Source organism: Neovison vison, chromosome 10 (genome assembly GCF_020171115.1).
Source record: "Neovison vison isolate M4711 chromosome 10, ASM_NN_V1, whole genome shotgun sequence".
Classification (NCBI taxonomy): domain Eukaryota; kingdom Metazoa; phylum Chordata; class Mammalia; order Carnivora; family Mustelidae; genus Neogale; species Neogale vison.
The window spans coordinates 46,737,021-46,764,538 of NC_058100.1; the positions used below are offsets into that span (position 1 = coordinate 46,737,021).

General features: G+C 40.5%; 3 protein-coding genes across 7 annotated transcripts in view; 1 reads left to right on the forward strand and 2 right to left on the reverse strand.

The window, feature by feature from the left end:
* Positions 1-21,302, reverse strand: part of LOC122918577 (torsin-1A-interacting protein 2-like) — a 41,610-nt gene extending 20,308 nt beyond the window's left edge. Inside the window, exon 1 of one of the 4 annotated variants that reach the window (XM_044267210.1) lies at positions 21,230-21,302. The gene's annotated coding sequence lies outside the window, so the exon portion shown is untranslated. Of the gene's footprint in view, positions 1-3,428; positions 3,504-16,650; positions 16,733-21,229 lie in introns of those variants that run through there. The other 3 variants (XM_044267208.1, XM_044267209.1, XM_044267207.1) reach the window with 3 other exon arrangements.
* On the reverse strand, positions 1,141-3,430 carry LOC122918578 (torsin-1A-interacting protein 2). Its single transcript, XM_044267211.1, has one exon. It carries the CDS (start codon positions 2,933-2,935, stop codon positions 2,540-2,542), a length of 396 nt encoding a protein of 131 aa, XP_044123146.1. The 5' UTR covers positions 2,936-3,430; the 3' UTR covers positions 1,141-2,539.
* The window catches only part of TOR1AIP1 (torsin 1A interacting protein 1), a 40,316-nt gene continuing 33,650 nt past the window's right edge, over positions 20,853-27,518 (forward strand). For both annotated transcript variants that reach the window (XM_044267204.1, XM_044267205.1), the window contains exons 1-4: positions 20,853-21,389; positions 23,236-23,313; positions 25,377-25,436; positions 26,343-26,387. In XM_044267204.1, the coding sequence (XP_044123139.1) occupies positions 20,912-21,389; positions 23,236-23,313; positions 25,377-25,436; positions 26,343-26,387 (661 nt within the window). In that variant the 5' untranslated portion in view covers positions 20,853-20,911. The remainder of the gene's footprint in view (positions 21,390-23,235; positions 23,314-25,376; positions 25,437-26,342; positions 26,388-27,518) is intronic.

Genomic DNA, 27,518 nt, shown 5'->3' on the forward strand with positions numbered 1-27,518 from the left:
CGATGATACAATCATGTCTGAAGGGATTCTTAAAGTAATTTTTAATATTTTGGATTCCTTTCTCCTGTCCATATACTCACAAAGCTCAGAATGACACCACACAGAACTACAGCAGTCCTGATTATTTTAATGAGAAACATGTGACTAATAATCTGAACTAGCACAGTCACCTACCGGCAGTCCTCCAGGAAACCTCTTGATGTGGTGGCGGCAAAGTACAAGAACTATCAACACCTTGTGGTATGAGGAGTACTCAGTTCCCATCCTTTGAAGCCAGATAACTAACACCATGGAGGTGCTACTCTTGTACTTCTCGAAGTAGCCATAGAGCACCTGGGTAAGAATCTCCTGCACCCCTACTTAGAAAGGAAGATTCCTGGACCCTGTGAGCAACCTAAGGAATCAAAATTTCTCTAAGATCAAGAAATTTACACGTTTTGACAAACTCATCCAGGTACTGATTTGGAAATCAACAGGACAAATCCGTCTACTTTTTCTTAACTATTTAAAGGAAAGACTGGTTAAAATAATCTTTGGTTAGAACATTTTGCCGAGGGGCACCTGGGTGGCTCAGTGGGTTAAGCCTCTGCCTTCAGCGCAGGTCATAATCTCAGGGTCTTGGGATCGAGCCCCGCATTGGACTCTCTGCTCAGCGGGGAGCCTGCTTCCCCCCCTCTCTCTGCCTGCCTCCCTGCCTACTTGTGACCTCTCTGTCAAATAAATAAAAATCTTAGGGACGCCTGGGTGGCTCAGTTGGTTGGACGACTGCCTTCGGCTCAGGGCGTGATCCTGGAGTCCCGGGATCGAGTCCCACATCGGGCTCCCAGCTCCATGGGGAGTCTGCTTCGCTCTCTGACCTTCTCCTCGCTCATGCTCTCTCTCACTGTCTCTCTCTCTCTCAAATAAATAAATAAAATCTTTAAAAAAAAAAAAATCTTAAAAAAACAAAATATCATTTTGCTGATACTTAAAACTGCACGCATGTAGAGTGTCAATATGTGTTTGAAAAAAACTTAGGGGCCAATAATATTGGTCAAAAGCATTACCTCTAAGTAAATTTTCACTTTTTACAAAGAGCTTTAGTACCGTAAAGGAGTTCTTAACCAAGGGTTAATGATAAACTAACTCGTCTTCACTCAATTTAGCAGTCCACACAGTTTATTCCGCAGTAACATGAGAGAATGTCCATTGCAACAGACATAAGGCAGATACAGGGTAGATCTCTGGGATACATCCTTTATACAGATGAACAAATAACTTTGGGTTTCACAACATGTGGCAGGCATGATTTGTTGCATACCAACAGCCATTCATTCCTCCCTTCTCCCTTCCTAAAAGGGCCATGATTTAATTAGGGGAGACTATGTGCCCTACCCACCCAAGCACTGCTAACCCCATTCCCCTTTGCCAGGTTCCCCCGGCTTATGAACCAGTACTTTCTAATGACACATAAGAAAAAATCTGTGAGGGACTTTGAAGATTTTTTTTCCCAAATAAAAGACACAGACTTGAAAGGCAAAAGCTTTTGCTTCCTACTTCCCAGCCTTTGGGAATGAAATGTCTGAATAGCAACAGCCACACTTAGGCTCACCGAGGAAACAACTATAAGGGCAAAAAGCCACCATGATAAGGATCCCAGTGGCGAAGAACAGAGTGAGCCCGGGACCTTAGAACATTGTTGAGCTGCTACACAAGCAACGGGTTATCTAGGATCTTGGGCGGAATTTAAAAATTGTTCAGTGGCCTCTGAGATATTTTCAACAGATATTCTAAGTTTTCTCCTGTACTCTAAGTTCCATGATTCTCATCAAGTGAAGGCCAGCATGTGGTCAATGTCCAGCAAGACATTCTTAGTTCTCAGAAAGACGCTTCCTTTAGACTGTTGCTCTTGTCTGCGGAGTCAAGCTTGCTAACTCCTTGCCACTTATGTCCTAGCACAAGTACTTGTCCATTTCCAGGGGGTTACATTCTACGTTCACTCACCACTGAAACAGGACAGCCTTCACTTATGTGGTGTCAGGTAAGTAAAGACAGTGGCATTTCTGCATGTTTTTGTGTATCTTATGTAGGTATTACCACTGGCTAATGTACAAGAGGTGGAATTCAGAACAATGCAGTTTCTAATCAAAGTATCTAGCTGTTTTACTGGAATACTCTATAATCCAGCTACAAAGTTGCCTTCCCACAAAAGTTATCACTAAAAGTATCATTATGGTACACACAGTACAGGGCCTCTCCTCCAGGACTATCCTGTCATATATCCATAATAAGGCTGGGGAGCTTTTTAGGATGGGGAAGCTAATTCCAAAACATGGGGAACATAGATTAGACTGGTTCTAGATGAACAGCCCGGCTGGAATACTGATTAAATTCATGCTGAACAAAGTATGTGTAGACATTGGGAATAGATCCAACAATTTAAGCAGTTCCCCAAGGTAGTGACAGTTTAGATCAGACTTAAAAAGGAGACATTTTCCCATTCTCCCTTGGGCTACTTGTACAAACTCTAGAGTCTCCATGATTTTGACTGCTTAAGAAGTTACTTGTTTTGGCCAAGTTTTTTGTTCAAGGTTTTGTCCGTTCTGGTCAAGATTAACTGCAATGCAGGGTTAAAGCCAGCTACTCTAGAGTCATGTATCCTTTTTCTAACCAGTGGAGGACCCAGAAGAAACGGGTGGCAAGCTTTTTCAAAGGTCCATCTGGTAAGATTTTGGGGAGCCCACTCAAGTGGGAAAGACCAAGGCAGAACAAGGCTTCTATTAGCAGGATTATCAGGGTAACATTCAGGGCAATAATCAGCTCTGTTAATGCGGTCTAAGAACACCTGGTAACATTCATTTTCAACAAGTTCAGTTTGGTACAACCAGTGGCCTAGTTCTAAACTAGGGAACCACTGTTGTCCACAGTCCGGGCAATGTGAGTTATCTGAGAACATCTGGACCTAGAGAGGTAACACAGAAACCAATGTAACAGTAAAAGGCAACAATGACAAAGAGAGATACCCAAATAACCAGTCCTAGTACAGGTCTGGTAGAGCAATTTCTCAGTCCAACCAACGATACTTGGCGACCGGAGTTAAATTTGGCTTGCACCTCCGTGCAATTCTTCAAGATTTCGTTGTCTATTTTTCACTCAACTGCAACTCAGTCTCTGAACTCAGGGGCCGATCCGTCTAGTGTGATCAGTCACTCACTAGCTGCACAGATTCAGAATAGCTCCTTCAAATCCCAGCTTCTCGAGAAAAGACAGGGCTCTAGTCTAAATTGGTTATTTTTTCTTGTGTGTTATCAGCTGGTGGTGTCATGCAGAGGCACTTGGCTTACTCTGCTTTGCTGGTAAGTTATTATATCTGCTTGGTGAAACAGAGCAGCTGACAGGTCCAATGGGTCTTTTGTGGGCGCTGGCACTTGCCGTTGTAATACACGTACCCAAGTCTTAAGGCCTTGGCACTTTACAGCGATGTAGGGGGGTCAGGAAAACCTGGTAGAGTCCTCTTGAATGTGGATCCAATGAAGTCTTTCTTGGGAAGACCTTAATCAGGACCCAGTCACAGAGAAGTAGCTGATGCTGAGTTGGTTGAAGCCTCTGGGAATGCTTCACATACCTGTAAATGATAAAACTTCAGACGACTCATATGGGCTTTGAGTTGCTCATATTATTATTAGAAACATGCATTTGGAAATCACTTGGACCAGTCAAGGTGGATGAAAATTGTCTTGTGGGTCTTTTTATGATAATTTCATAGGGGTCCACAACAATTTATCCATTGGCAGTTAATCTTGTGCTTATTTTGGGCACTAGGAACGGTTTTTTGGTTCACTTAGGATTCATACTAGATTGGGTGGCTCAGTCAGTCGGTTAAGCGTCTGACTTCAGCTTAGGTCATGATCTCAGAGTCCTGGGATTGAGCCCCAGGTGGGGTTCCCTGCTCAGTCAGGAGTCTGCATCTCCCTCTCCCTGCTCACGTATGCACTCACACTCTCGAAGCCTCTCTCTGTCAAATAAATAAAATCTTTTAAAAAAACTTCTGTACTAGCTTAAAATCTTTAGGACTGTAGTTCTTTCTTCTAAGTCCTTCTGCACTCCAGTAATCATAAAGTCTGTATAATCATATTTAATCTAGTAAAACTCTGAGATTTCTCGTGTATCTTTTTTTGTGAAATGGGTACCATATATGGTATTCCTGTAATGTGTGGACTAACATTAACAACGGTGACAGCTTTTCTATAATATACTTTAATCCATCCAGGAAAATGCTTACAAAATCATCAGGAAATATTCTTAATAGCTAACTGTAGGAAGTTGGGAGGAAATCTTTCTGAAGGCTAAAAAAGAAACCAAGAGGGGTATGTCTCATTACCTTATCAATCTTCATAGGTTTATGCACATTATATATTTAAGAAAGAAAATAAGGTATAATCTTGAGCAGTAGTTCTGAGCAATTTTTGGAAAATATTTAGAAAATCAGTTGGAATTTGCAGGTGCTATCATCATTTTTATACTCCTTCATGACACTTAATATAGCAAGTAAAAAAAGGTGGGGTTCTAGATCTATGAACAACTACACAGCCACCTCGGGAATGCTACATATCAGAAAATGACATAAACCTTGCTTTTCTCCAGTGCTCTTTTTTGTGAATTCTGAGGCTTGATCCTGTGAAAGCATGCAGAGACACTGGGGAAGGCATGAGTGCTAAAACTGTATAAAGATTTGGCCTGAAAAGCAGAGCAGTGACAGCCTTAGTTGTGGTCAAAGCATTTTCCTTGTAGACCTTCAATAGTAGCTCTGACTGTCAGATTTTAAAATGGAAAAGTTTAAAAGGCAACCAAAGAGCCTCTGACAGTGCTGCAACCCAGAGCTCCTATTCTGATGAGAGCCCAGGCTGAGGTGAGGCAGTCAGTGAAGTGCTGTAAGTATTTTCTGAGGTGAGATAACAATGCATGGGTGTGGGACACCAACTCAGCTCCTCAGGCAAAGTAAACAGAAGGTGTGGCAGGGTTCCTGACTCAATACCTTTGTTAGTGACAATACGGGGCACAAAAGATTTCCCCGAGGGCTGACAAGAGCCACCACAGTAGAAGTTTCAGTTGCTGAATTGGGAAATCTTCCACATTTAGTACATGGCACAGACAGATGATGAATAAAACCCACACAACCATGGGGTTCAACATAAAAGTTAGTAGTAAAGTTATATGGCTAAGTCTAACGTTGAAAAGATAAAGAATTTTGGATTTTTTGAGTGAAAGGGGGATATTCAATTGAAATCACAACAAGATACTATTTCACATCCACCAGACTGGCAAAAATTAACAAGGCTGACAACTGGGGCTGTTTATACTCCAGGCACAACCACCCTCAGGATTCCACATCTCCACTGGCAGTGGCAGAAGGGAGTCCTAAAGCTCCAAATACTCAGAATAAACCCACCTTTCCCCCAACTTTTCTCTCTCCAACTTCAACGTCAACAAAGCATTAGAGCTCCAAATACTCCTCAATTAAGAGAACTCTAGTGTTCCTTATGTTTCAGACAAGACAGCCCAGCCCCCCCCCCCCCCCCCCCCCGTCCTCTAAAAACCACTATGGGCAAGTGTCAAAAGGGGACCCCAAAGCACTAACTGCTCACATTAAGATTACTTGCCACCATCCTCCTCGCTCACTCTTAGCCTTACCACTAACGGATGAGTGAAGAGGGCCTCTTGAAAATGGTCCCGGCGATATCCTCAAACCCCACCCCACCCCCACTCACAGCTTCACTACCCCTTATGGCCAACCAATCTCATCATACTGTATATCTCTGTTTATACTGACCACTAAGCGAAGCCCAGAGCTTCCTGGTTGTACCTCATCCCCTTAATCTCTAATCCCCATATACAGCCAAGAGCAGCCAAGATAACATCCCATTTTCCTTGCCTTATATTTTCCATTTTGATATATTAAATATTTTAGCTCTTTGTTTCTACAAAAATATACACTCCTTGAGAATAGCGCTCTTTGTCTTTATTTACTGTTGTACATGACCAATAAACATAAAAAGAACGAAAAAATATAATGTGAATCCTTATACCATAGAAGCATAAATTAGTACAACCATTTTTGGAATTAATTTGGCATTATCTAGTAAAACTGAACATATACGTGCTTCCTGTAACTCAGTAATTCCACTCAAGTATATACCCTAGAAAATTTGCACATTTGTGCTTAAACGTGAACGAAAATATTCATGGTAGTACTACATGCAGTAACAAAACAGGCAAAATGGCCATGAACACTAAAATGGATAAATAAATCGAGGTACAGGCATATCTCATTTCATTGCACTTTCCTTTACTGTGCTTCTCAGATACCGTATTTTCAAAACATGAAGGTTTGTGGCAACCCTGCATCACCAAGTCTGTCCGCACCATTTCTCCAACAGTATTTGCTTGCTTTGTATCTCTGTGTTACATTTTGGAAATTCTCACAGTATTTCAAACTTTGCCATTATTAATTATATTTGCTATGGTAATCTATGATCAGTGATCTTTGATGTTATGACTGTTACTGTTTTAGGGTATCTGAGACCATACCCATAGAAGACTATAAACTTGATAAATGTCTTGTGTTCTAACTCACTAACTTGCTCCCCTGACTCACTGTTCCCCCATCTGTCCCCCTCTCCTCAGACCTCCCTATTCAGAGACACAACAGTACTGAAATTAGGCCAATTAATAACACTACAATGGGCCCTAAATGTTCAAGTCAGAGAAAGAGCTGCATGCCTCTCACTTTAAATCAAAAGCTAGAAATGATTACACTTAGTGTGAAAAGCATGTCCAAAGCTGACAGCCTGAAAAATAAGGCCTATTGCCCCAAACAGCTGAGCTGTGAATGTGAAGGAAAAATTCTTGAGGGAAATTAAAAGGGCTGCTCCAGTGAACACACACATGATAACAAAGTGAAACAGCCTTCTTGCTGATATGGGGAAAGTTTAAATGGTTTGGTTTGAAGATCACACCAGCCACAACATTCCCCTAAGCCTAAACCTAATCCGGAGCAAAATCCTCTCTTGAATTCTACACAGTCTGAGAGAAGGGAGCAAGCATAGCAGAAAGCAGAAGTCTGAAACCAGCAGAGGTTGGTTCATGAGGTTTAAAGAAAAGAAGCTGTCTCCGTAACATCGTTACAGTGCAAGGTAACACAGCAGGTGCTGATGGAGAAGTTGCAGCACTTGGTCTGGAAGATCTAGCTAATTTACAGAATGAAGGTGGTTACACTAACAGCAGATTTGCAATGTAGATTAAAGCAGCCTTCTACTGGAGTAAGATGCGATCGGGACCTTCAGAGCTAGACAGAAGAAATCAATGCCTGGCTTTAAAGGACAGGCGACTCTTGTTAGAAGCTAATGCAAAGGCGACTTTTAATTTTAAGCAGCCACTGCTCATTCCAAAAATCCCAAGGCCCTTACTAATGATGCTATATCTACTCTGCCTGTGCTCTAGAAATGGAAAACAAAGCCTGAATGACAGCACATCTGTTTACAACATAGTTTACTGAATATTTTTTTTTAAAGAATTTATTTATTTATTTGACAGAGAGAGATCACAAGTAGGCAGAGAGGCAGGCAGAGAGAGGAGGAAGCAGGCTCCCTGCTGAGCAGAGAGCCTGATGAGGGACTCGATCCCAGGACCCTGGGATCATGACCTGAGCCGAAGGCAGTGGCTTAACCCACTGAGCCACCCAGGCGCCCCAGTTTACTGAATATTTTAAACCCACTGTTGAGGTCTACTGCTCAGAAAGAGATTTCTTTCAAAATACTACTGCTCCTTTAACAATGTACCTGGTCACCCAAGGGCTCTGAGGGAGATGTACAAGGAGATTAATGTTGCTTTTGTGCCTTCTAACACAATGTCCATTCTGCAGCCCACGAATCAAGGAATAACTTAGACTTTCAAGTCTTACTACTTCTGAAATACGGCTATGGCTGCCACTGGAGAAGGATTCCTTTCATGGATCTGGGCAAAGTAAACTGAAAACTTTCAGGAAATGATTCACCATTTTAGATGCCATTAAAAATATTCCTGATTCACGGGAAAGGGCCGAAATCAACATTAATAGGATGCTGGTAGAAACAGATTCCAAACCTTATAGATGACTGAGGGGTTCAAAACGTCAGTCGGAGGAAATAACTGCAGATATGATGGAAATTGCAAGAGAACTAGAATTAGGAGTCAAACTGAAGAGGTGAGTGAATTGCTTTAATTTCTTAATAGAACTTCAATGGATGTGAAGTTGATTCTTATGGATGAGCAAAGAAAGTAGGTTCCTGAGATGGTATCTATTCTTGAAGATGCTGTGAAGACTGTTGAAATGACAACAAAAAAAGTTAGAGTATTACATAACTTCGTTGATAAAGCAGTGGCCAGATTTAAGAGGATTGAGTCCAGTTTTAAAGAAGTTCTACTGTGGGAAAGTGCTGTCAAACAGAATCACATGCCATACGGAAATCATTCATAAAAGGAAGAGCCAACTGATGCCCCAAACGTCACTGTTGTTTTATTTTAGGAAATTGCCACAGCCCCCCCAGCCTTCAGCAACCATCACCCTGGACAGTCAGTAGCTATCAACATTAAGCTAAGACCCTCCACTCATTAAAAGCTCAAATAACGGTCAGCATTTTTTAGCAATAAATTATTTTTTAAATTAAGGTATAAACATTTTTTAAAAAACACAACGCTACTGCACAATTAGTGTACTACAGTACAGTGTAAACAGAATTTTTAGGTACTTTGACTTGACTCCCTTTACTGAGATACTTGCCTTACTGCAGTGATGAGGACAAAAAACCCTCATTATGGCTATACAGTGGAATACTGTACATACAGACACAGATGAAACTCAAGAATATTAAGCTAAAAAAATTAAAAGTAGCCGAACACCCCATTCCACCACCCACACAGTTATACAGTTTGCATTTACATTAAATTTCAATATATTATCTAGGAATATTCAATAAAACTATAAAAGAATGAAGGATAAGCAAAGGACAACCATTACCTTTGATGGGAGAGGAAAGGGCATAGGGCTGGGGAGGGCATATTAAAAGCATTTCAAAGATAGTAATTTTGGGGGGAGGGCAGATGGTGTAACTGGGTGATGGACATTAAGAAGGGCACGTGATACAATGAGCACTGGGTGTTAGATGAGACTGATGAATCAGTAAACTCCACCTCTGAAACTAATAATACACTGTATGTTAATTGAATTTAAATTTAAAAAATTTTTTTAAAAGATTAATTTTTTTTTAACTCAGTGAAGGTACGAGGTTCATTGTATCACAAGTTGTAAAGGCTTACAGAAACTCTATTCGATATGTTCTAATTTTAAAAAACAGTAGAGTGGAAATAGCAATGGGCTAGAAAGAGATTTAGCAAAACCAGAATTCCACATTGTGGACAAGGAAGAGCAGCAGTAGTTACTTTGTCCAGAGGGTAAGTAACATACAGAGGATAAAAGCCTACAGGAGGATACAGATACGGGCACCTGGGTGGCTTAGTCTGTTAAACATCTGCCTTCACCTCAGGTCATGGTCCCAAGGTCCTGGGATGGAGCCTCGCTTCGACCTCCCTCTGCCACCCCCTCCTGGTTGTGTTCCCTCCCTCCCTCAAATAATTTTTTTTTTTTATAGGAAGGATACAGATCATTTTTCTCATAAAATTGTAAGCAACTATCTCTTCATAGAAATAAAAGAAGCCTACCTGGTACTGGTGTGGAAAAGAAAGCTCATCTAAGCATATTCCCATAAAGGCATGCATCTGTGTGCAAGGATTTTCACATGGTGCCTTAGTGCTAAATTAGAAAAAAGAACTCTTCTTCCAAGTAAGCTGTAGCCCAGAGAACCTCGCATAGCCCGGTATTCCACAGTAGTCCTTTGTCTGTGAGATAATAAGGCTGACTAACAATAACTAACACCAAGTACCACTACCCATTCTAAGCACTTTACATATATTATCTCATGTAATCCTTACAATAATCAATTTTATAGTTAAGGAAACAGAGGTTGAGCAACTTGCAAAGGTCACAGGTCACTGCAGAGAAATCAGTATCTGAATCCAGGCAGACTGGTTCCAGAGCCTGTATCTTAACTACCAAAGATAGTACCTTTTTTTTTTTAATTACATAAATGATGTTTATTTGATCTTTTTAAAATTAACATATAATGTATTATTTGCTTCAGAGGTACAGGTCTGTGAATCATCAGTTTTACACAGTCCACAGCACTCACCATAGCACATACCCTCCCTAGGGTCCTTCACCCAGCCACCCCCCCCCACCCCCGCAACCTTCAGTTTGTTTCCTGAGATTAAGATTCTCTTAAGGTTTGTCTCCCTCCCTGGTCCCATCTTCTTTCATTTTTTTCCCTCCCTTCCCCCTATGACCTTTTTGAAGCAGAAACAGTTAAGCTTTAAAAAACCCCTTTACAAACTGTTTGCTACTCTTCAATGGTGTGTATGTACCAAGGTGCAGGTGGAGAAAATCACCTACCACAATTTCCGTTTCCAGACAAAAAGATCTAGGATAGGTTTAGGGAGTCCTGAATCCCGTGAAATTACATCAGGATTTTTTATGTACACTTGTGCTTTTTTTCTGGAAAGAGAATAGATACTTTTAAACTCCCAAAAACCATTAGTTGTTAATGGTTCCTAATCATTTTACTACCAAATGTAATTTTTATTCCAGCACATCCCTCCTCAGATCTCATTTTGGAAGGATGTCTAAACAACGAGCATTCTTCCAATAATTTCATTTTCTCATTTTTTTTATTAATCAGATGTCTGCCAATGTCAATCTGCTAATCAAAACTTCAAAGAAGATAATTATTGTTACTAGCCCTAGTTTAGAAATTTTCAGTATTTTAAATTGCAGATAAATATTCAAAATGCCTCTATCATAAAGTTGCAAAGAGTTACATATTCTGGATTTGTTTCCTTCCTCAACACGTTATTAGCTTATGTTAAAAGGAGTTCATTTAAAGTAAATATATGATTACTACTTGGCTTGTAGAAATGCTGAAAATACCTTGACAACCACCATTTCTCTACTGATTAAGTTACCGAGGGAACTAACCATGTAGTTGGCTCAACATCAAGTACTATGGATATACAAAGAAAACTCTTACAGGACTTCCAGATGTCCAGGGAATCCAGATTGGAAACAATGCTTTGGGTAAAGGTCAAAAGTCTTCAGATGGATATTAAAAGACTGTACGTAGAGTTCATAGGAAATTCTGGAAGACCCACAGAAGCAGCAAGGTTTTCAAACCTTTCAACCAGCAACAGTGGGTAAAAACCAAAGTTTAGAGTTTCTCTACTACACAAATGCTATACAAGAGGAAAACAAAAATCAGGTTTTTCTGTGTGTAAGGACTACAATAAAATTAAGATTGATTCTTCCTGAAACTTTGGAGACAATTTAGAAAATAGCACTTTAACTGCAAAATGAAAATGCTATTCTAACCCACTGAAATCTGTATCTACTAATAACGGCAGCTTAATACACATTAAATATTTATCTTCCCTAAATATTCTATTTCATTCTTTGCTATTTCCTGAATGGCTGTTAGTAAGCAAGCTCAAATCTGCCTTTGTCAGACAAAAATTCTCTTGTTCTTTTTATGGTAGGATAATGTAAGTCTCAGACTGAGTCAGGATTGGGGTGACTTCTCCAAGCAAACATATTCCTTAGAATTCAGCCTCCACTAATCTTTATATATGTAAAATCAGAAGAGAGATATACAGAAAAAATATAAAAATATAAATTAAACCATGAGTTCCCATTTTAATTATTTTCTTCCATGGAGTATTACATTCTAAGGTTAACCAATTAAAAAAAAAAAACCACCTCTTTTTTATATGAGACAATTTCTCTGATAAGTTTCATACACAAAGTCAAACCATTCAAGTTTCCTATTTTGTAAGTAGTTTGGAATTTATAGGCAGGGGATTAAGGAGTATGGGGATAAACAGGAATGTTCTTTTTAAATTCTCATAATCTAAAATAATTGTGTTAAATATATCATGAAAATAAATGCTCCTTAGAAAGTCTTCAGACTGTTTTGTGAGAAACTGTTTCTAATTTGGCAGAGCTGGAATCGGTGAGAAAAGACATATGGATGTCCATCTTCAGCACAACTTACCACATACACTGTTCCCTGTTATGAAGAACACATGAGCCAAACAAACAAACAAAAAAACGATCTCGAGTTAGAAAACAGCTGCCTCTCACTCCAGCAACTGACAGACAAAAACAGGCTTATGTGTGGCCTGCAAGCATACCGTAAAACAGAACAGCTGCTTTAGACGTTTATGCGTACATTTCAACTGACCTTGTCGTAATGGCCCAAAAGTTATGGTTCAAATTCAAACACGAGCAGTAAAATCTTTAAGGTTAATACACAACTTCCAATAGTGGGACCTAGGGCCAAGTTCGGGTATTTCTATTCTTATACGTATGCTATTTGTGTCTGTATTTAAAACTAAATTTCTAAGTCTTACCCACTCCTCTGGACCATATTTATTGTCATAATATGCCACTATTATTCTCTATCTCGTAAAAAAACTAAAATCTTAAATAAAAAAACCAAGAAACTAACATTGATACAAGTCAGTTAACTAAACTACAGACTTTTCAAATTTCACCAGTTTCTCCATTGATGTCCTTTCTCTGTTCCAGATCCTATCTGGGATCTCATATCACATTTAGTTGTTAATTCTCCTGAATCTCTAAACTGTGACAGTCTGTAGGCTTTACAGTTTCTTTTGTCTTTTGTGAACTTACTTAGTCTTTGGGACCTTGATACTTCTGAAAAGTAACTGTCACTTATTTTGTAGAATGATCCTCAATTTGGGTTTGTATAATGTTTTCTCGTGACATTTCTCATGCATTTTGGCAGCAGTATCACCAAAGAAATGATGTTGTATCCTTCTAACTGCATCATATCACTGAGTTCATGTTGTCCATGTCCTGCTACTGGTGATGTTAACTTCTATCATTGGGTTAATATGGTATCTCCAATGCCAAGTTACTACTTTTCCTTTCCAGCTGTAATTACCTTGAGAGAGTTTTTCAGAACATTCAGATATCCTCATTTTCCTCAAACTTCCATCCACTAGCATTTTAAGTGAATTTTGTCTGCAGTAAATACTACAAGGGCACCTGGGTGGCTCAGTGGGTTAAGCCTCTGCCTTCGGCTTGGATAATGATCTCGGGGTCCTGGGATCAAGCACCGCACTGGGCTCTCTGCTCAGCAGGGAGCCTGCTTCCTCCACTCTCTCTCTGCCTGCCTCTCTTCCTGCTTGTGATCTCTGTCAAATTAATAAATCTTAAAAAAAAAAAATACTACAGTGCTATATGCCTGATGATTTTCTACTTCCTGCTTTTCATTCATTTCATTCACTGGACTTCTTCAGTTAAGAAAGAGTTGTCCCTTTTCCTGTTTGTTTATTCAACTATACCCATTCAACACGGATACTTAACTTCGTTCCCTGCCTTAAAATTCAATACTACCATTATTCATTTTGTTGCTCAAATTGTTCCAACTTTGGCCATTTGAAGCTCCTTCAAGTTGGTTCCCATGTCCTTTCAACAAGCCTCTAAATTTTTTTGAGCATTTCCTTAATTTCAAGCACAAGATGTTCCAGGCTCCCTGCTTCAGCCCTGGGATCATCAGTGTTTCAAAAAAAATCCTCCGTCCTTTTAGCAAAAGACAGTCCTTAAACCAAAGTTTCACTGTCAAATCAACTATTTGGATAGCCACCACTATTTGTTTCCTTACTAAACTCTTAGCTGGGAATCATTAGCGTCATCTTGGAGCATATTAGACTTGGACCTGACCCCAGACCTACTTTAACCAGAATATTTGAGAGGCCGGTGCAGGCTATGTTTTAAGAGGTTTGCCAAAAGATTCTAATGCTTCACTATGAAGTTTGAGAAACACTACTTTGGAGAAGATTTCTTTTAATAGACCCCATGTTTAATAAACAAAGGAAAATTTACTCTTAGTAACTCACCTTGTATATAAATCATACTTTTACTAACACAGCTAATAAAACCATAGGTGAATGCTTCACTTGTTCAGACAGTCTATACTTCCCTATTCTTCACTATTTTCCTATAAAAAGTTTTTTAAAGTGGTTACAGTAATTATAGATACTGTTACACTTTTATACAAAGAAGTTTTCAGTCAGCCTCCGGGATCATTCCTGCCTACATACGCGACCGAACTGCCATACACTGAAGGTACGAAGATAAAACCCTTGCAGCACGGTACTCTTAAGTCAGACTGCCTGGGCCTGCACAGTTGTTGGTGAACTCCTCTCTATGTTTTCTGTTTTCTTAACCACAAAAAGGAGTAACACTACCTAGAAAGAAGAGGCACTGAGGGTTAAAAAGATAATGTACCACACTTGCCACTATGGGGACACAAAAGAAGCCCTCAAAAACTATTGTTATTTTTTTTTTAAACTATTGTTATTTGAACCTGGGCTAAAATAAAGTTCTGCTGTTTCTTCACTAGGAGATCAGAATAAAGGCAGACCCAGAGAGCTCTATTCATATAAAATTGTCAGAAGTTAACACACTGATCTTTCAAATTTGACTTTTTGTAAAAAGGTTATTATATTTACATTACGTATACCTATGGTGAAGGGCTAAAGGAATATATTAAAAAAAAAACAAAAAAACAATTTAATCTGTTGAGTTAGTGGAATTATAGGTGAATTTTCTTCCTTTCTGTTTTGTTATCAAAATCATGGACCAACTCCCTTAGTGTTAGTAGCCCAATTAGTATTACCAGTTCCCATCTATTGAGTCCTTAAACTATCCTATTTAATACTCCAAATAACTCCATGAATCTCAATTTTGGAGATGAGGAAAAGAGCTCAGAGCAATACAGCAACCTGCCCAAGTCACAGTGACAGAACAGGAATTCAAAACTCAGCTCTGACTCCAAACTCAGTCATGATCAATGATGGGGACAATCATTCTTTATTCACAAAAAGCTTAAGGGGCACCTGGGTGGCTCAGTGGGTTAAGCCTCTGCCTTCTGCTCAGATCATGATCCCAGGGTCTTGGGATCTAGCCCCACATCCGGCTCTCTGCTCAACGGGAAGCCTGCTTCCCCCTCTCTCTGCCTACTTGTGATCTCTGTCTTAAATAAATAAAATCTTAAAAAAAAAAAAAAGGCTTGATTTGCTGTGTAAAACTTCAAAGTGTAGTCACTGTATGGACTTACGTCTTGTGGGACACAATAGTATCATGAGATGTAAAACACTAATGAGATTTTAACACAAATTCTATATGCAAATGAGAAAAAGAAAGCAGATAAGGCTTCTCTGAGCAAACTTCCCATCAGGAAATTCAAATGGAGCTTCAGAGAAAGGTGGAGTTCCACGGTATACAGTAAAAATGATGTCTCAGGCAAAAATGAATTACATACAAGACACAGGACATTACTAAAATACTCCAACATCCTCAAGTATTATTAGCTAAATTTGTAAGTTACTCTATTCATAAGTTACAGGAGCTCTCGGGCTAGTATTTTCTCTATGGTAGCAAGGAAGATACGTGAAACAGAACTTAAGTGAGTCACTCATGGTTATGTGATGAACCAGCAGTGAAACTGGTCATCAGGCTGTGGACTCTGCCTTCAACATAATAAAAAAAATTACTGAGGAGAGCATCTCAAAGTTTCCGTAGCAAATACCAGTTTTTCAAACCGTTGTAATCCACACAGGTGCTTCCAAGGGCATTTTTAGTTCTTCTACAATGAACTTCCTTTTTTTCATTAAATGATTTTCCACTAGCCATGTATATGCTAATCATGTACTTAAAAAATAAAGCTTATAAATATGGGTAGATTCCATGGCCCTAAATATTTTCCCTGCCCCCCAATTCTTTAAAACAGCCCCAATTCTTTAAAAAAGAAAATAGGAACAAGTAAAGGATTTCTCATACAGATCAAAAATAAAATGTTTTAAAACTCAGAGACAAGTAAAACTGAAACAAAAGCAGTATGTAGAATCAGATTAAGAAAACTCCATGTAGAAAGTCTAACAAGCCTGACTGGTAGAACACTATACACTTTCCTGAAAGAAGAAAAAGGGGTAAACTTTCACAACGGGTATTAAATGCAACTGAGAAAAAATATGTATGTACATATATAATATGTAAACGAAATAATACAGGTTCTTACCAAAACTTCAAACTTAGCCTTTTTTAGCACCATTAAGGCTAAAAAAGGTGGTGGTGGGGGGAGAGTACTGTTTTATAGGATAAAGATGACGAATAATGAGACCCTGTTAGGCATGCAGGTAAAGAGTGTAATCTCCATCTGCACTGGCCGATTTCCCGTTTATATTTTGAGACTTAAAGGAATTCTACTTCTCGTCTCCAAGTCCAAATCAAACAATTATCCCCACCTTAATTTGTTTAATGTTTGTAAGATCTGATTCCTCTTTACTCCAAAACAAAAATATGCCCCCAAACTGCTCCGCTTAAGGTTTTTTTGCAGTACGGGGTGGGGGTGGGGAGGGATTATTTCAGAAAAATCTCTCCAAAGGAGATATCAGATCAAATATTAGCACACGGAAAAGTTGTATGTACATTTTACTTACTTACAAATTCTAGCTGGGTCTTAAACTGTGAACTGTCAACATCAGGGGAGCCCTTCGGGTGTTCTTTCCGCTCCACGACGCCGCCGGGCTGCACCCCTGCTTGGACGCGGCCGATCGGAACGTCTTCCCAGCCCCTGTCCACGTGACACGACCTCCGAGGGGAGGGGAGGAGCCCGCGGAATGCTGGGACTGGTAGTCGGCCCGCCCCTCCGCCTTCTCAGGACGCTCCCCCCTTCCTCCATTCTCCTCCCACCCGCCCAAGCCCGGGCCAGAGGTGTGGCGAGTGCGCCCCACAGAGCCGCCCGGGACCAGCGCCCCTGCAATCCCACAGGAAGGCACCCATCTCTGCAAGACGAGCACAGACTCTAGCCCTTATAAATTTACAGGCTGGAACAACCCATGGCACCAACTCTGTGAGGAGCACTCCCCAGTAATGGCAAGCACCAGGCAGACGTGATTTGGAACCTCTGCTAGGTGTGTGTCCGCAAACGAGTTGCTTAATCCAAACCTCAGTTTGCTTGTGTCAAATGGGGGCAAGGCTCTTACATACATACCTCATAAGGTTATAGTGAGCAAACGTGCTAATTAACGAACGTAACGGTATTTGCTAAATAACAGTAGTAAATTTTTAAAAATAGCTATTATCTTGATTAATTATATAAATGTTAAGATTGAGAGACAGCAAGGAATTTACGCTAGAACACATGATCAGCCAGGGGCAGCCAAGGAAGTCTAAAATTCCTGTTCCTGATCAACACCAAAACAACGCAGAAAAAATCCCTCCTAAAGCTCACTCTTCCTTATTTTTTCCTCATAACATTTCTGACCAAGACACTATTTTACTTACTTTGATTTTTATCTCCCACAGACTATAAATTCCATCGCAGGGTTGGTTGTATTTCACTGCTTTATCCCCAGAACCTAGAGCTGGGTTTGTCTAGTACAGAGCAGAAGCTCAAGTATTTATTTGGTTAATGATTCTTCATGTAGTGGTGATTTGGGGTGCCTTCATCTCTCATTCTTTCTGCGGAAATCACAGAAACACTGTGATTTGGGAACATTCCTAGATGCTGCAATTTCTAATTCAACAAAGAATAAGTATTATATCCCTTACTTCAACTTTTTTAAATTTCAGTATAACATTTCCAGCTAGACACTTTCATTTGTATTAACAGTCTTTAAAATATTTTTCCTTTTACTTGTGAGAATGGGGAATGAATGGAGTAAACTACTATTTCTTTAGTTTACTTTCTTAATGTTTTAATCTTTAACTTGTAACAATGTTGCTGTTTTAAGATACAAAGTTCTTTCCCTACTGACCAGAAATGTGATTATGCACAAAGAACTGATAGATGCTTTCTCAGAAAATAACTGGATTTCTGCTTACCCTAAACAAAACACTCTGGTACAAAAATTATATTATTTTTAAATGTTTCTTTTAGAACAGCTGCTTTAGAAATCCAGTGTCAACAACACTAGACTTCTAGACCTAGGCATGAGAGCTAGGTATATAAATTGATGTCAGTCATTTAATCTGAATTTTAATTTTTTGTGTATGTCTTTCTCCAAATAAATGGCAAATTCCCTAAAAATAAAGAATACACATTAATTTAACCCATACATTTACCAAACATCTATTCTGTGACAATATGGATGTTTGATAAATATGTAAATTAAATTCTTTGTTATAATCATTTCTTCTCTTACCTGTTTTTTCCTGTGATCCACTGAATTCCTCTATATATCTCAAATTCCGAAGTAACTGTCTAACCTCCAGAGCTCAGGCTCCATCTTGGGATCAGTGACCCAGCAAGTCCCTTACACTATTGGCTATGAATCTACTGCCTCTAATGTCACTTCTTATGGGCCAGCCTTGTGGTTTGGAAAATATCTACACCAACAAATCTGGTTTGACAAGAGCTTAGCTCTACCTCACAGTTAGTGACGAAGGCTGGTATTTGTAAGGTTGCTAGGTGTGGGAGGCAGGTATGGCAGAGCTAGGAATGTGTATGTTACCTAAACAAAAGAGAGAAAATCCCAAGCAAATATATGTGTTATCATCAAAGTTACCATATCTGTGACTTTATGATTCCCTATTTGTTTTTTTGGAAAGCCAAAGCCATTAGTTTCTTTCCTAAGTCTTTACAAGCATCTAGTGTAACACAGTACTGATTATTCAATAATATGAAGATCATTTTCTTTGATTGTTCAGTAACACCTAGAATCTCTCATCCTTTCTTTCTTAGTATGGCCCCAAACCTAAGTTTAAAAGGCTGTGTCCGAGTTCCTACATAGAAACTGTACTGGTAAGTGTTTGAAAGAGGTACTTACTATGCATCAATGTTCATAATATGAATTTTGTATATTAATACTATAAAGTTTTATATTACTTAATTAAATTATACTTTTATTATGTTAATAATGAGCAATATAATAGGCACCTTACAGAGAAATCATTACTTAAATAAAAGCCAAGTATTACCAAGTATCAATTTTTTCATCATTTTATCAAAGAATTAAGTCCCACAAATTTTCTAAATACTGTATCATTTTATCCAAGCTGACAAAGGAGAATACACTTCTAATTTTCCCTTAAAAAGGTTAAAAAATAAGTAGCACCTCCTTTGTTACTCTTCCTCCAATTTCTTTGGCTATGTTGTATATTGTAAACAAAACTAAACTAAGCTCCTGACAGGCTAAAATCTAGGTAACTCTAAAGCATGTAACCAGGTCTGAAGCCGAAACTTATGAACTATTAGTGAAAACATAATAACACCTGAAGATTAAATTGAACTTTTTACCCAGTAAAGCAACTGAGTCGGTGAAAAGCATTCTAAGGTAATTTAAAATACTTGAAACAAACATCTTCAGTTTTCAGAATCATTCATTGTAACTGGTGCCCGAAATTACAATTTTGTAAAAAAGATTTTATGTACTTATTACTTGAGAGATCACAAGTAGGCTGAGGGACAGGCAGAGAGGGGAAGCAGGCTCCCTGCTGAAGAGAGAGCCTGATGTGGGACTCGATCTCAGGACCCTGGGATTATGACCTGAGCCGAAGGCAGAGGCTTAACCCACTGAGCCAAGCAGCGGCCCCTGAAATTAGATAATTTCTTTACTCACTAAAACCAATTCTGGAAAGCCCTCTAAGAAGACAAGTGTATATGTATGAAGTAACATTACTCTTTCTCCCAAATACTGATCTTCTCTATGTCTAAATTTGGCTAAATATCTGCAGATTACCCGCGTCTGTAAACATGGTACAGAGAGGGGAATCAAGTTAACTCTTACCACGTTCTCTTACTCGGTAAACTAAATACAGGAAACCCTAGCCAAGTTCAGTAGATCACATCATACCCAGAATCAAAAGAACAACAACGGATCACAAGTTACAATTCTATTGCTCTTACTGAATCTGAGTATTTATTTCTCAATGTCCATAACGCGGCACCACTTGGGTTTCTGAACAGTGCTACCGGAACAGAGCCTTCATAGGAAAGCCAGAAAGACGACTGCATAAATTCTGCAAATGGAAATCCACCCGAGTGTGTGTGCGCCTGCAGACACGATTTTGGACTCTGAACAGGTAACTTAAACTTTAAAACTCGCTGCCTTCTTAAGGAGCTCAAAACTGAAAATTTTTCCAAGAAAAGACGGCACTTGCCGACGTATCCTTAAACCATTACTCCTCCCAGAAACACCTGGAAAGGCACGGCGAAGGTAGCAGTCGCTCAAAATCGTTCCAGGAAAACTGCGCAACAGCCTGGGAGCGAGGACAGAAACTTCTGCCCCCGACTTTCGCTCGGCCTTTCCCAGACATTCCGAACCCGGCGCCAGGACCGGCGTCTCCCGCGTGCGGGGAACACTCGCCACGAGCAGCTGGGTTCAGGAAAGGCAATCTGCCCGGCCAGTTGTCCCTTCGTCGTCGTCCCCTCCCTCCCTCCCCCAAGGCCAAGGACAGCGACGTCGTCCTCCCTCTCCTCCTCTTTGGTGCCTTCAGCCAGGAGGCGGGAGTGACCCGCAACAGCTGACCCGGCACAGGCTCTGCCTCTCCCACAGCCCTCAGGACACACCATGGGCCCAGAGGCGGGTTTGCAGCACAGCAGCGACGACGCAGGCGGCGGCCCCGGCGACTCTCAACTGCCTCCCTGACCACCGCGACCACCGCCCAACACGACGCGAAGTCGTCGCCACCAACGACAGGACGATCTACGGACCCCCCAAAGCACCTTCGCGATCGACTCAAGCTACGTCAACAACTATGGCGGGCGACGGGCGGCGGGCGGAGCCGGGGAGGGAAGGGTGGGGGATCTACGTCACACCCCGGGCCCCCCTACGGGAGGGGAGACGCCGGCTCGCCCCTCAAAATGGCGGTGGCAGTGACGCGCCTGCGTACGGAACTCCTTCGCCGTCGCGCCACGGCCGGCGGGAAGTGAGGTTCTCAGAGGAGCCGCCAGAAGTGTACGGCGACTTCGAGCCCCGGGCGGCCAAAGAAAAGTCCCCGGCGAGAAGACGAGTCCCGCTAGAAGAGTTCCGGCCTGATTCTGCAAAAGAGGAAGTGAGAGAAAGCGCCTACTACCTTCGGTCTCGGCCGCGGAGGCAGCCGCGCCGCCAGGGAGCCGAGGAGATGAACACGCGAAGGACTGTCCGCCAGCAGCAGCAGCAGTCACAGCGGCCCCTGCTCCAGCCGTCTCCGGTTACCACCAGGAGAGGGTTACGGGACTCTCATTCCTCCGAAGGTGAGGCCGCCGGAGGGAACAGTCTCAGCCGCGAGCCGGGGAGCGAGCGCAGCGCGCGGGTGCGAGCGGCGGGGGTGCGCGTGCCGGGCGGGCGGGCGGGCGTCCCCGCGCAGCTGATCCCCGCCCGGGCTCCGGTGGCTCCGCGGCGCGGATGGGCGGGCGCCCCCACGCGGGGTCCGCCCCGACCGCAGGCGGGGAAGAGGCGACGGCGGGAGGCTTGGAAAGGCGGTCGGGCGGAGCGACCTGAGCGGGCAGCTGCGCGCATCCCTGGGCATCACCTTGGGGGCTCCGAATCGCCTCTTTCCCGCAGGCCTTCACGGGCGCACGGCGGGTTGGGGAGCGGGCGGGGCAGCGGAGCACTTCGGGCTCGGTTTCACTTCGGTCCCCTCTGTCCTGCGGATGTTGCTACCAAGGCCACTTCCATTTCCTCTAACTCTCAGAGGCCACAAGTCCCCAGCCGAGAGTTAGGGTGCTGATGTAACCCTCCAGTCCTTTCCCATCGCCACCCGGGTCGGGGGAGAGAGGGGGGAAATTTGGTCCGTGGGCGTTTCGAGGGATAGCGCAGTGGGTGAATGGACTGGACACACACACACACCCATATTTACACCGAGGTGGGTTAAGGCAGTTCTACGGCACTAGATCCCTGATGCCTGCTAAACTTGAACTCTTTCTCAAGTATGGTGGTCTCTGCAAAAATGCACCGCGTTGGGGGCCATCGATGTGATCTCATTGGTTAAGTAGCTCGACAAAACGAAATTTTTTTTTTTAAAGATTTTATTTATTTATTTGACAGAGATCACAAGCAGGCAGAGAGGCAGGCAGAGAGAGAGGAGGAAGCAGGCTCCCTGCTGAGCAGAGAGCCCGATGCGGGCCTCGATCCCAGGACCCTGAGATCATGACCTGAGCCGAAGGCAGCGGCTTAACCCACTGAGCCACCCAGGCGCCCAAAACGAAATTCTTAATTAGTTTTCCTCTACATGGGCAGAAAGGATGTTGGCAAAGCGAGTGTGTGGTTTTAGGTAAGTCACAGGGGAAGCAACTCCCTTAAGCCGTCTTCTCCTACCCACACTGAGTCACAGGTGAAGTTGGTGTTGGCCCCCAGTAAGGCACCTATGAGCTAAAATGCCCGGGGTTTGAATCACAATGGAATTACATAGTTAGTGGTAGCCCGTTGCCAGATACGAAGAGGAGGTGGATCGTCAGCTCAGAGCGGAGTACTAGACAACGCCTGTACCTGCTGATGCAAAAAGTGCGGACACATTTGAAGATGCGTTGATTTTGAAAACTTTACGTTAAAGAGATGTAAGCTGTTGTCGGGTGGAGCTACTCAAGACAGTTTAGCCCGCTTAGTTTTATCTCTCTCTCAAGATTAGAAACTTCCTGAAGACAAAGATCCCATCATCTTTGAAGTTAATTTTATCTCCTTCAATATCTGAATACCGCTTTGCACCGGGCCCGCAATAAATAGGTTACATTGTATTGACTCTGCCACAGAGCCTAGTGCAGTTGTACAAGCTAACATCTTTTAATACATAAAGGATTTATTTCTATATTAGTCTATGAGGATCTAAACATTCTTCACACTTCTGCTTTCTTCCACATCATTTCTGAAACTCTGGCCCATCTTACATTTCTAAATTAATATACCTTTTTTGTAAAGCATCAGAGCTGAATAGTTGATTTTTATGCTGCGTTAAAGAGTAGTTATACTCGAATTCCTTTGTTTTGGGAGATCTAATTACACATTTCTAAAGAAATGAATTACTTGCATTTCTGCTTATATATTGCATAATCTCTACCCACGTCATATGTTCTGAATATTGACAAATGTCATGTCTGTTTTTAGAGGATGAACCATCTTCACAAACTATTTTAAGCCAGACAGTCCCAAAGAAAACTATCCAGAGAACACCAGAAATTCCAGGTAAGAAAAGTGATTTTGTTTTTTGCCTTATCTGCCAGTTTCTTTGTATGTACACATTGTAGCCTGGTTCATCAAGGATCCCAAATCATAACTTAACTCAGAGGTTCAGCGAATCTTCTCTATAGATTGTTTCTTGGATTAAACCATACAGGCATATGTCAAGAAAAAATGGGATGGATACTAATTACCAGCCACTTTGCATAGGGTCATTCATTCACATAACTCTGCGGGGTAGATGGACCCATTTTATAGGGAGCTCAGAGAAGCTAAGACTCTTCCCTACAATTACATAATGTATGATGGAACCAAAATTCATGCTCAGGTTTGTCTTCTCCAAAGCCTTTTCATTTTCCCCCAAGTACCTCATTGTCACTCTCCTCTGTAACAATTAGCATCTCAGTGAAGTTCATTAAGTGTATCTTGCATGAATATGTCGCACTACTTTCCATTTAAAATGGACTAACTGGGGGGTGCCTAGCTGGCTCAGTCAGTAAAGCATGAGACTCTTGATCTAAGGGTTTTGAATTTAAGCCCCATGCTGGGCATGTGCCTACTTAATAAAAAAATTAAAAAGTAAAATAAAATGGATTATATAGTCTGGATGATAAAATCATGATATGATATGGTCAGTATTTCACCAAATCTAAAATGTCATCAGTTGTAAGATTCACACAGCATTGTTTTTCAATGCTGTGTGTTTCTCAATTTCAGAGATATTGAAGTTTAAGAATATTTGTGTCTTAGTATCATTGTAACATAGAAGTGGGCTACATTGATAGTCTACTTGAGTTTTAAAAAAACTGAACTATTTTAAAAAGCAGGGGAAAGGATTTAGTTCAGTTATTAATGTTTAGTATCCTTTGGTTTTTAGTTCCATTTATTTTCAGTTTGCTTTTTTTGATATCAGGAAAGTCCCACAACCATAAATAATGGTAACTATGAAATTGACCATCCCTGACCTTTTTTTTCTTTTTTTTTTTAACTCATATCTTGACTTGTTTCCTTATCCATTGCTCTGATAAGATAATGCTTTGGGGTGCCTGGGTGGCTCAGTCAGTTGAGCGTCAGACTCATGACCTGAGCTTGATTTTAGCTCAGGTCATGATCTCAGGGTCTTGGGATTGAGCCCCCCCCCATCAGCCTCCGCACTCAGCGTGGAGTCTGTTTCAGAGTCTCTCCCTCTTCCTCTGCTCCCCCTCCTATGCATGCACATACTTTCTCTCTCTCAAATAAATAAATAAATCTTTTTTAAAAAAAGATTATGCTTTATAATTTATTCTGTTTAAAATAAGGTTCAAGTTTAGTTCCAAATAAACATACCCCAGGGGCACCTGGGTGGCTCAGTGGGTTAAGCCGCTGCCTTCGGCCAAATAAACATACCCTTTATATTTAATGCCTATGTTACTATGTTAAGATTATAAACTCTCTTGGGAAAATGCTTTGAGGGGCACCTGGGTGGCTCAGTCAGTTAAGCGTCCAATCTTGGTTTTAGCTTGGGTCATGATCTCTTGTGTGGTGAGATCAAGCCCCGTATAGGGCTTCTGGCTCAGCAGGGAGTCTGCTTAAAGATTCGCTCCCTCTGTCCCTTCCCTCATTTGCACACATGCATGCTCTCTCCCTCCTCCTCTCTCAAATAAATAAATAAATCTTTAAATCTAAAAAAAAAAAAGACTAAAAGAAAAAAAAAAAGAAGACTAAAGACCTAAACCAAGGGGCCACCTTCTAAAGCAGCCTAATAAAGACAACTACATCGTTTGTCGTCCTGTTTTTGTAAGTCATGGTAAACATCAATTATATTAATTTAGAACAGGTACAGAGTTTGAACTCTTCTTATTTGGTATTCTTTTCTTTTTATATAACTGTGGTCTGTTCAGAAAAACTGCTTATTTTTCCATCATGTTCATAAAGTTTTTATGGCAGGAAACTTGTCTGTAGTTCACTATTATATTCCCATACTTAATGAAAGGCTCAGAAAAACCTTTGTGAAATAAATAGATGATTGTATAATAAATTTGTATGTTTGACATTTCATATTTTTTTAAATGTGTTTTCTTCTATATTAGTGATGAGTGAAGATCCTATAATCAGCCTGCGTAGACCCCCTCTAAGAAGTCCAAGATCTGGTAAGAGATTATTTTGTCTGTTGGTTTAACTGTTTTATAAATGTAGTTTTATTTTTAAATAGGTTAGTATGTGTATTCATATGGTTCAAAATTTTAAAGTTAGTAAAATACACGATGAAAAGTCTCCCTACCTTCTCTGCCCTTTACTACTAAGTCTCCTCATCAGAGGCAACCAATGTCTTCAGTTTCTTGGGTCTTTTTTAGAGATATTTTATGAAGATACAAGGAAATTCATATATTAATGATATTTTCCTCCCTTCTTAACACAAATGTTAGCCCAGTGAATACTCTTATGCACCTTCCTATTGTCTGTTTTTATTTTTACTTACTTTCCATTTACATATATAAAGGGCTTCCTCATTCTTTTTAAGAGTTTGTTCTTATATGTTGCTATGATTCTTTTTGTTAGCATGATGATTTTAAACTAGGATTGGGAACTTTTTATTCTTCCCAGCAGAGGGCTACTAAAAAAATCAAGACTGAGGCTTTATAGCTCAGGGCTATAAAATTTTTCTGCCTCATTTTTATTTCTTTTTGACTAAGACCTCTAAAAATGTTGCCCTTAAGTTGATTTCATGACTATGAAAGAAAACCAGTAAAGTTATTCCAAGCAGTTTACTTCTTCATTTTCAGAGTTTATTAGTCAATAAGGGTGCTTTATCATGGGAACTAAAAAAGAACCTTATTTATCTTCCCATTGGGTTTTTACTTCTCAGTCCTTTTCTTTAAGAAAAAGTTAGGATGGTTTGCATTTTTGGGGGGGTATTTTTGATGGATGGATAACTGTTATTTTAAGTATTATAATGATAAAGATCTGTTAAGGTTTTGATGATGAACCTGTGGTAAAGTACCATATGATGCATTTCCTTTTAAGCTCTAATCATTTTCTTGCTATCTCTCTTGCAGATTCGGCATACAAAACAAATGGAAATACTAAAATGAGTGAATTAGGTTTGTTTACCTCTAATTTTTATAGGTTTTTTTTGAGGGTTTTGGTTATCAGAATACAGGAATATACACATTTAGTCACAGACTTGAGAATATTATTTTGTTCATTATCTCAGCTTGTGGGACACTGTCCCTATGGCCTTGATCTTTCTTAATTGTCCTGGTTTTTAGTCTCTGAAATTACATCATTTGTCATATTATTTAAATTCATAAATGAAGATGTAATAACATACATTTTAATTTTTATTAGACTTTGTTAAACTCAGACTCCTGGGAGAAAAGGGATATCAACTTTGGCATTCACATTTTTTCCTGATTTAGAAAGTAAATTCAAGATGTCTTTTGCAGTAAGTTCAGCATCCTTTCCGATGTTTGCTGAACTGGTTTAAATGCTTTTCAGTGTTTGCTTTGGTGTAGGACATGAGATACCAAGAGTGAACCTACATTGATTGTGGTTGGACTTAGTTTTAAATTTAGAGATGAGTCAAAAAGGAAGGAAGTCTCCCCCCCCCCTTTTTTTTTTTTTTAAGAACTAGTTGCAACTTCTTTGAAATTCATCTTTCACTTAGGCTCAGGCTGATTTCTTAAAGATTTCAGGATTTAGTGTCTGGCTACTGAAAACATTCTTTACATCATGCAACTTACCCACCAGAGTTTCTCAAATGCTTTATTTAAATCCCCCCCCCAAAATTTTTTTAAGTTATAATCTCTTTTTTTTTTAAAGATTTTATTTATTTATTTGACAGAGAGAGATTACAAGTAGGCAGAGAGGCAGGCAGAGAGAGAGAGGAGGAAGCAGGCTCCCTGCTGAGCAGAGAGCCCGATTCGGGACTCGATCCCAGGACTCTGAGATCATGACCTGAGCCGAAGGCAGCGGCTTAACCCACTGAGCCACCCAGGCGCCCCTTAAGTTATAATCTCTTAATTGGAAGAGACGTTGGAGCTGAAATAATTCAGCACTTTTACTTTCTATTGTAGATTTTAAAATTATTTTTATACATACTTTATAATAATAACTAAGTTTTTAAAAACTGCTTTCCGGTTTAAAGAAAAAGTTCTACCGGACTGCCAGAGAATGGCATCTTCTGATTCTTTTTTATGGTAATATTCTTAGAGTATTAAAAGTGGCTATTC

Coding starts and splice junctions, on each gene's coding strand:
- LOC122918578 (XM_044267211.1), bottom strand. CDS start 2,935: ATGTTCTCAGATAACTCACATTGCCCGGACTGTGGACAACAGTGGTTC.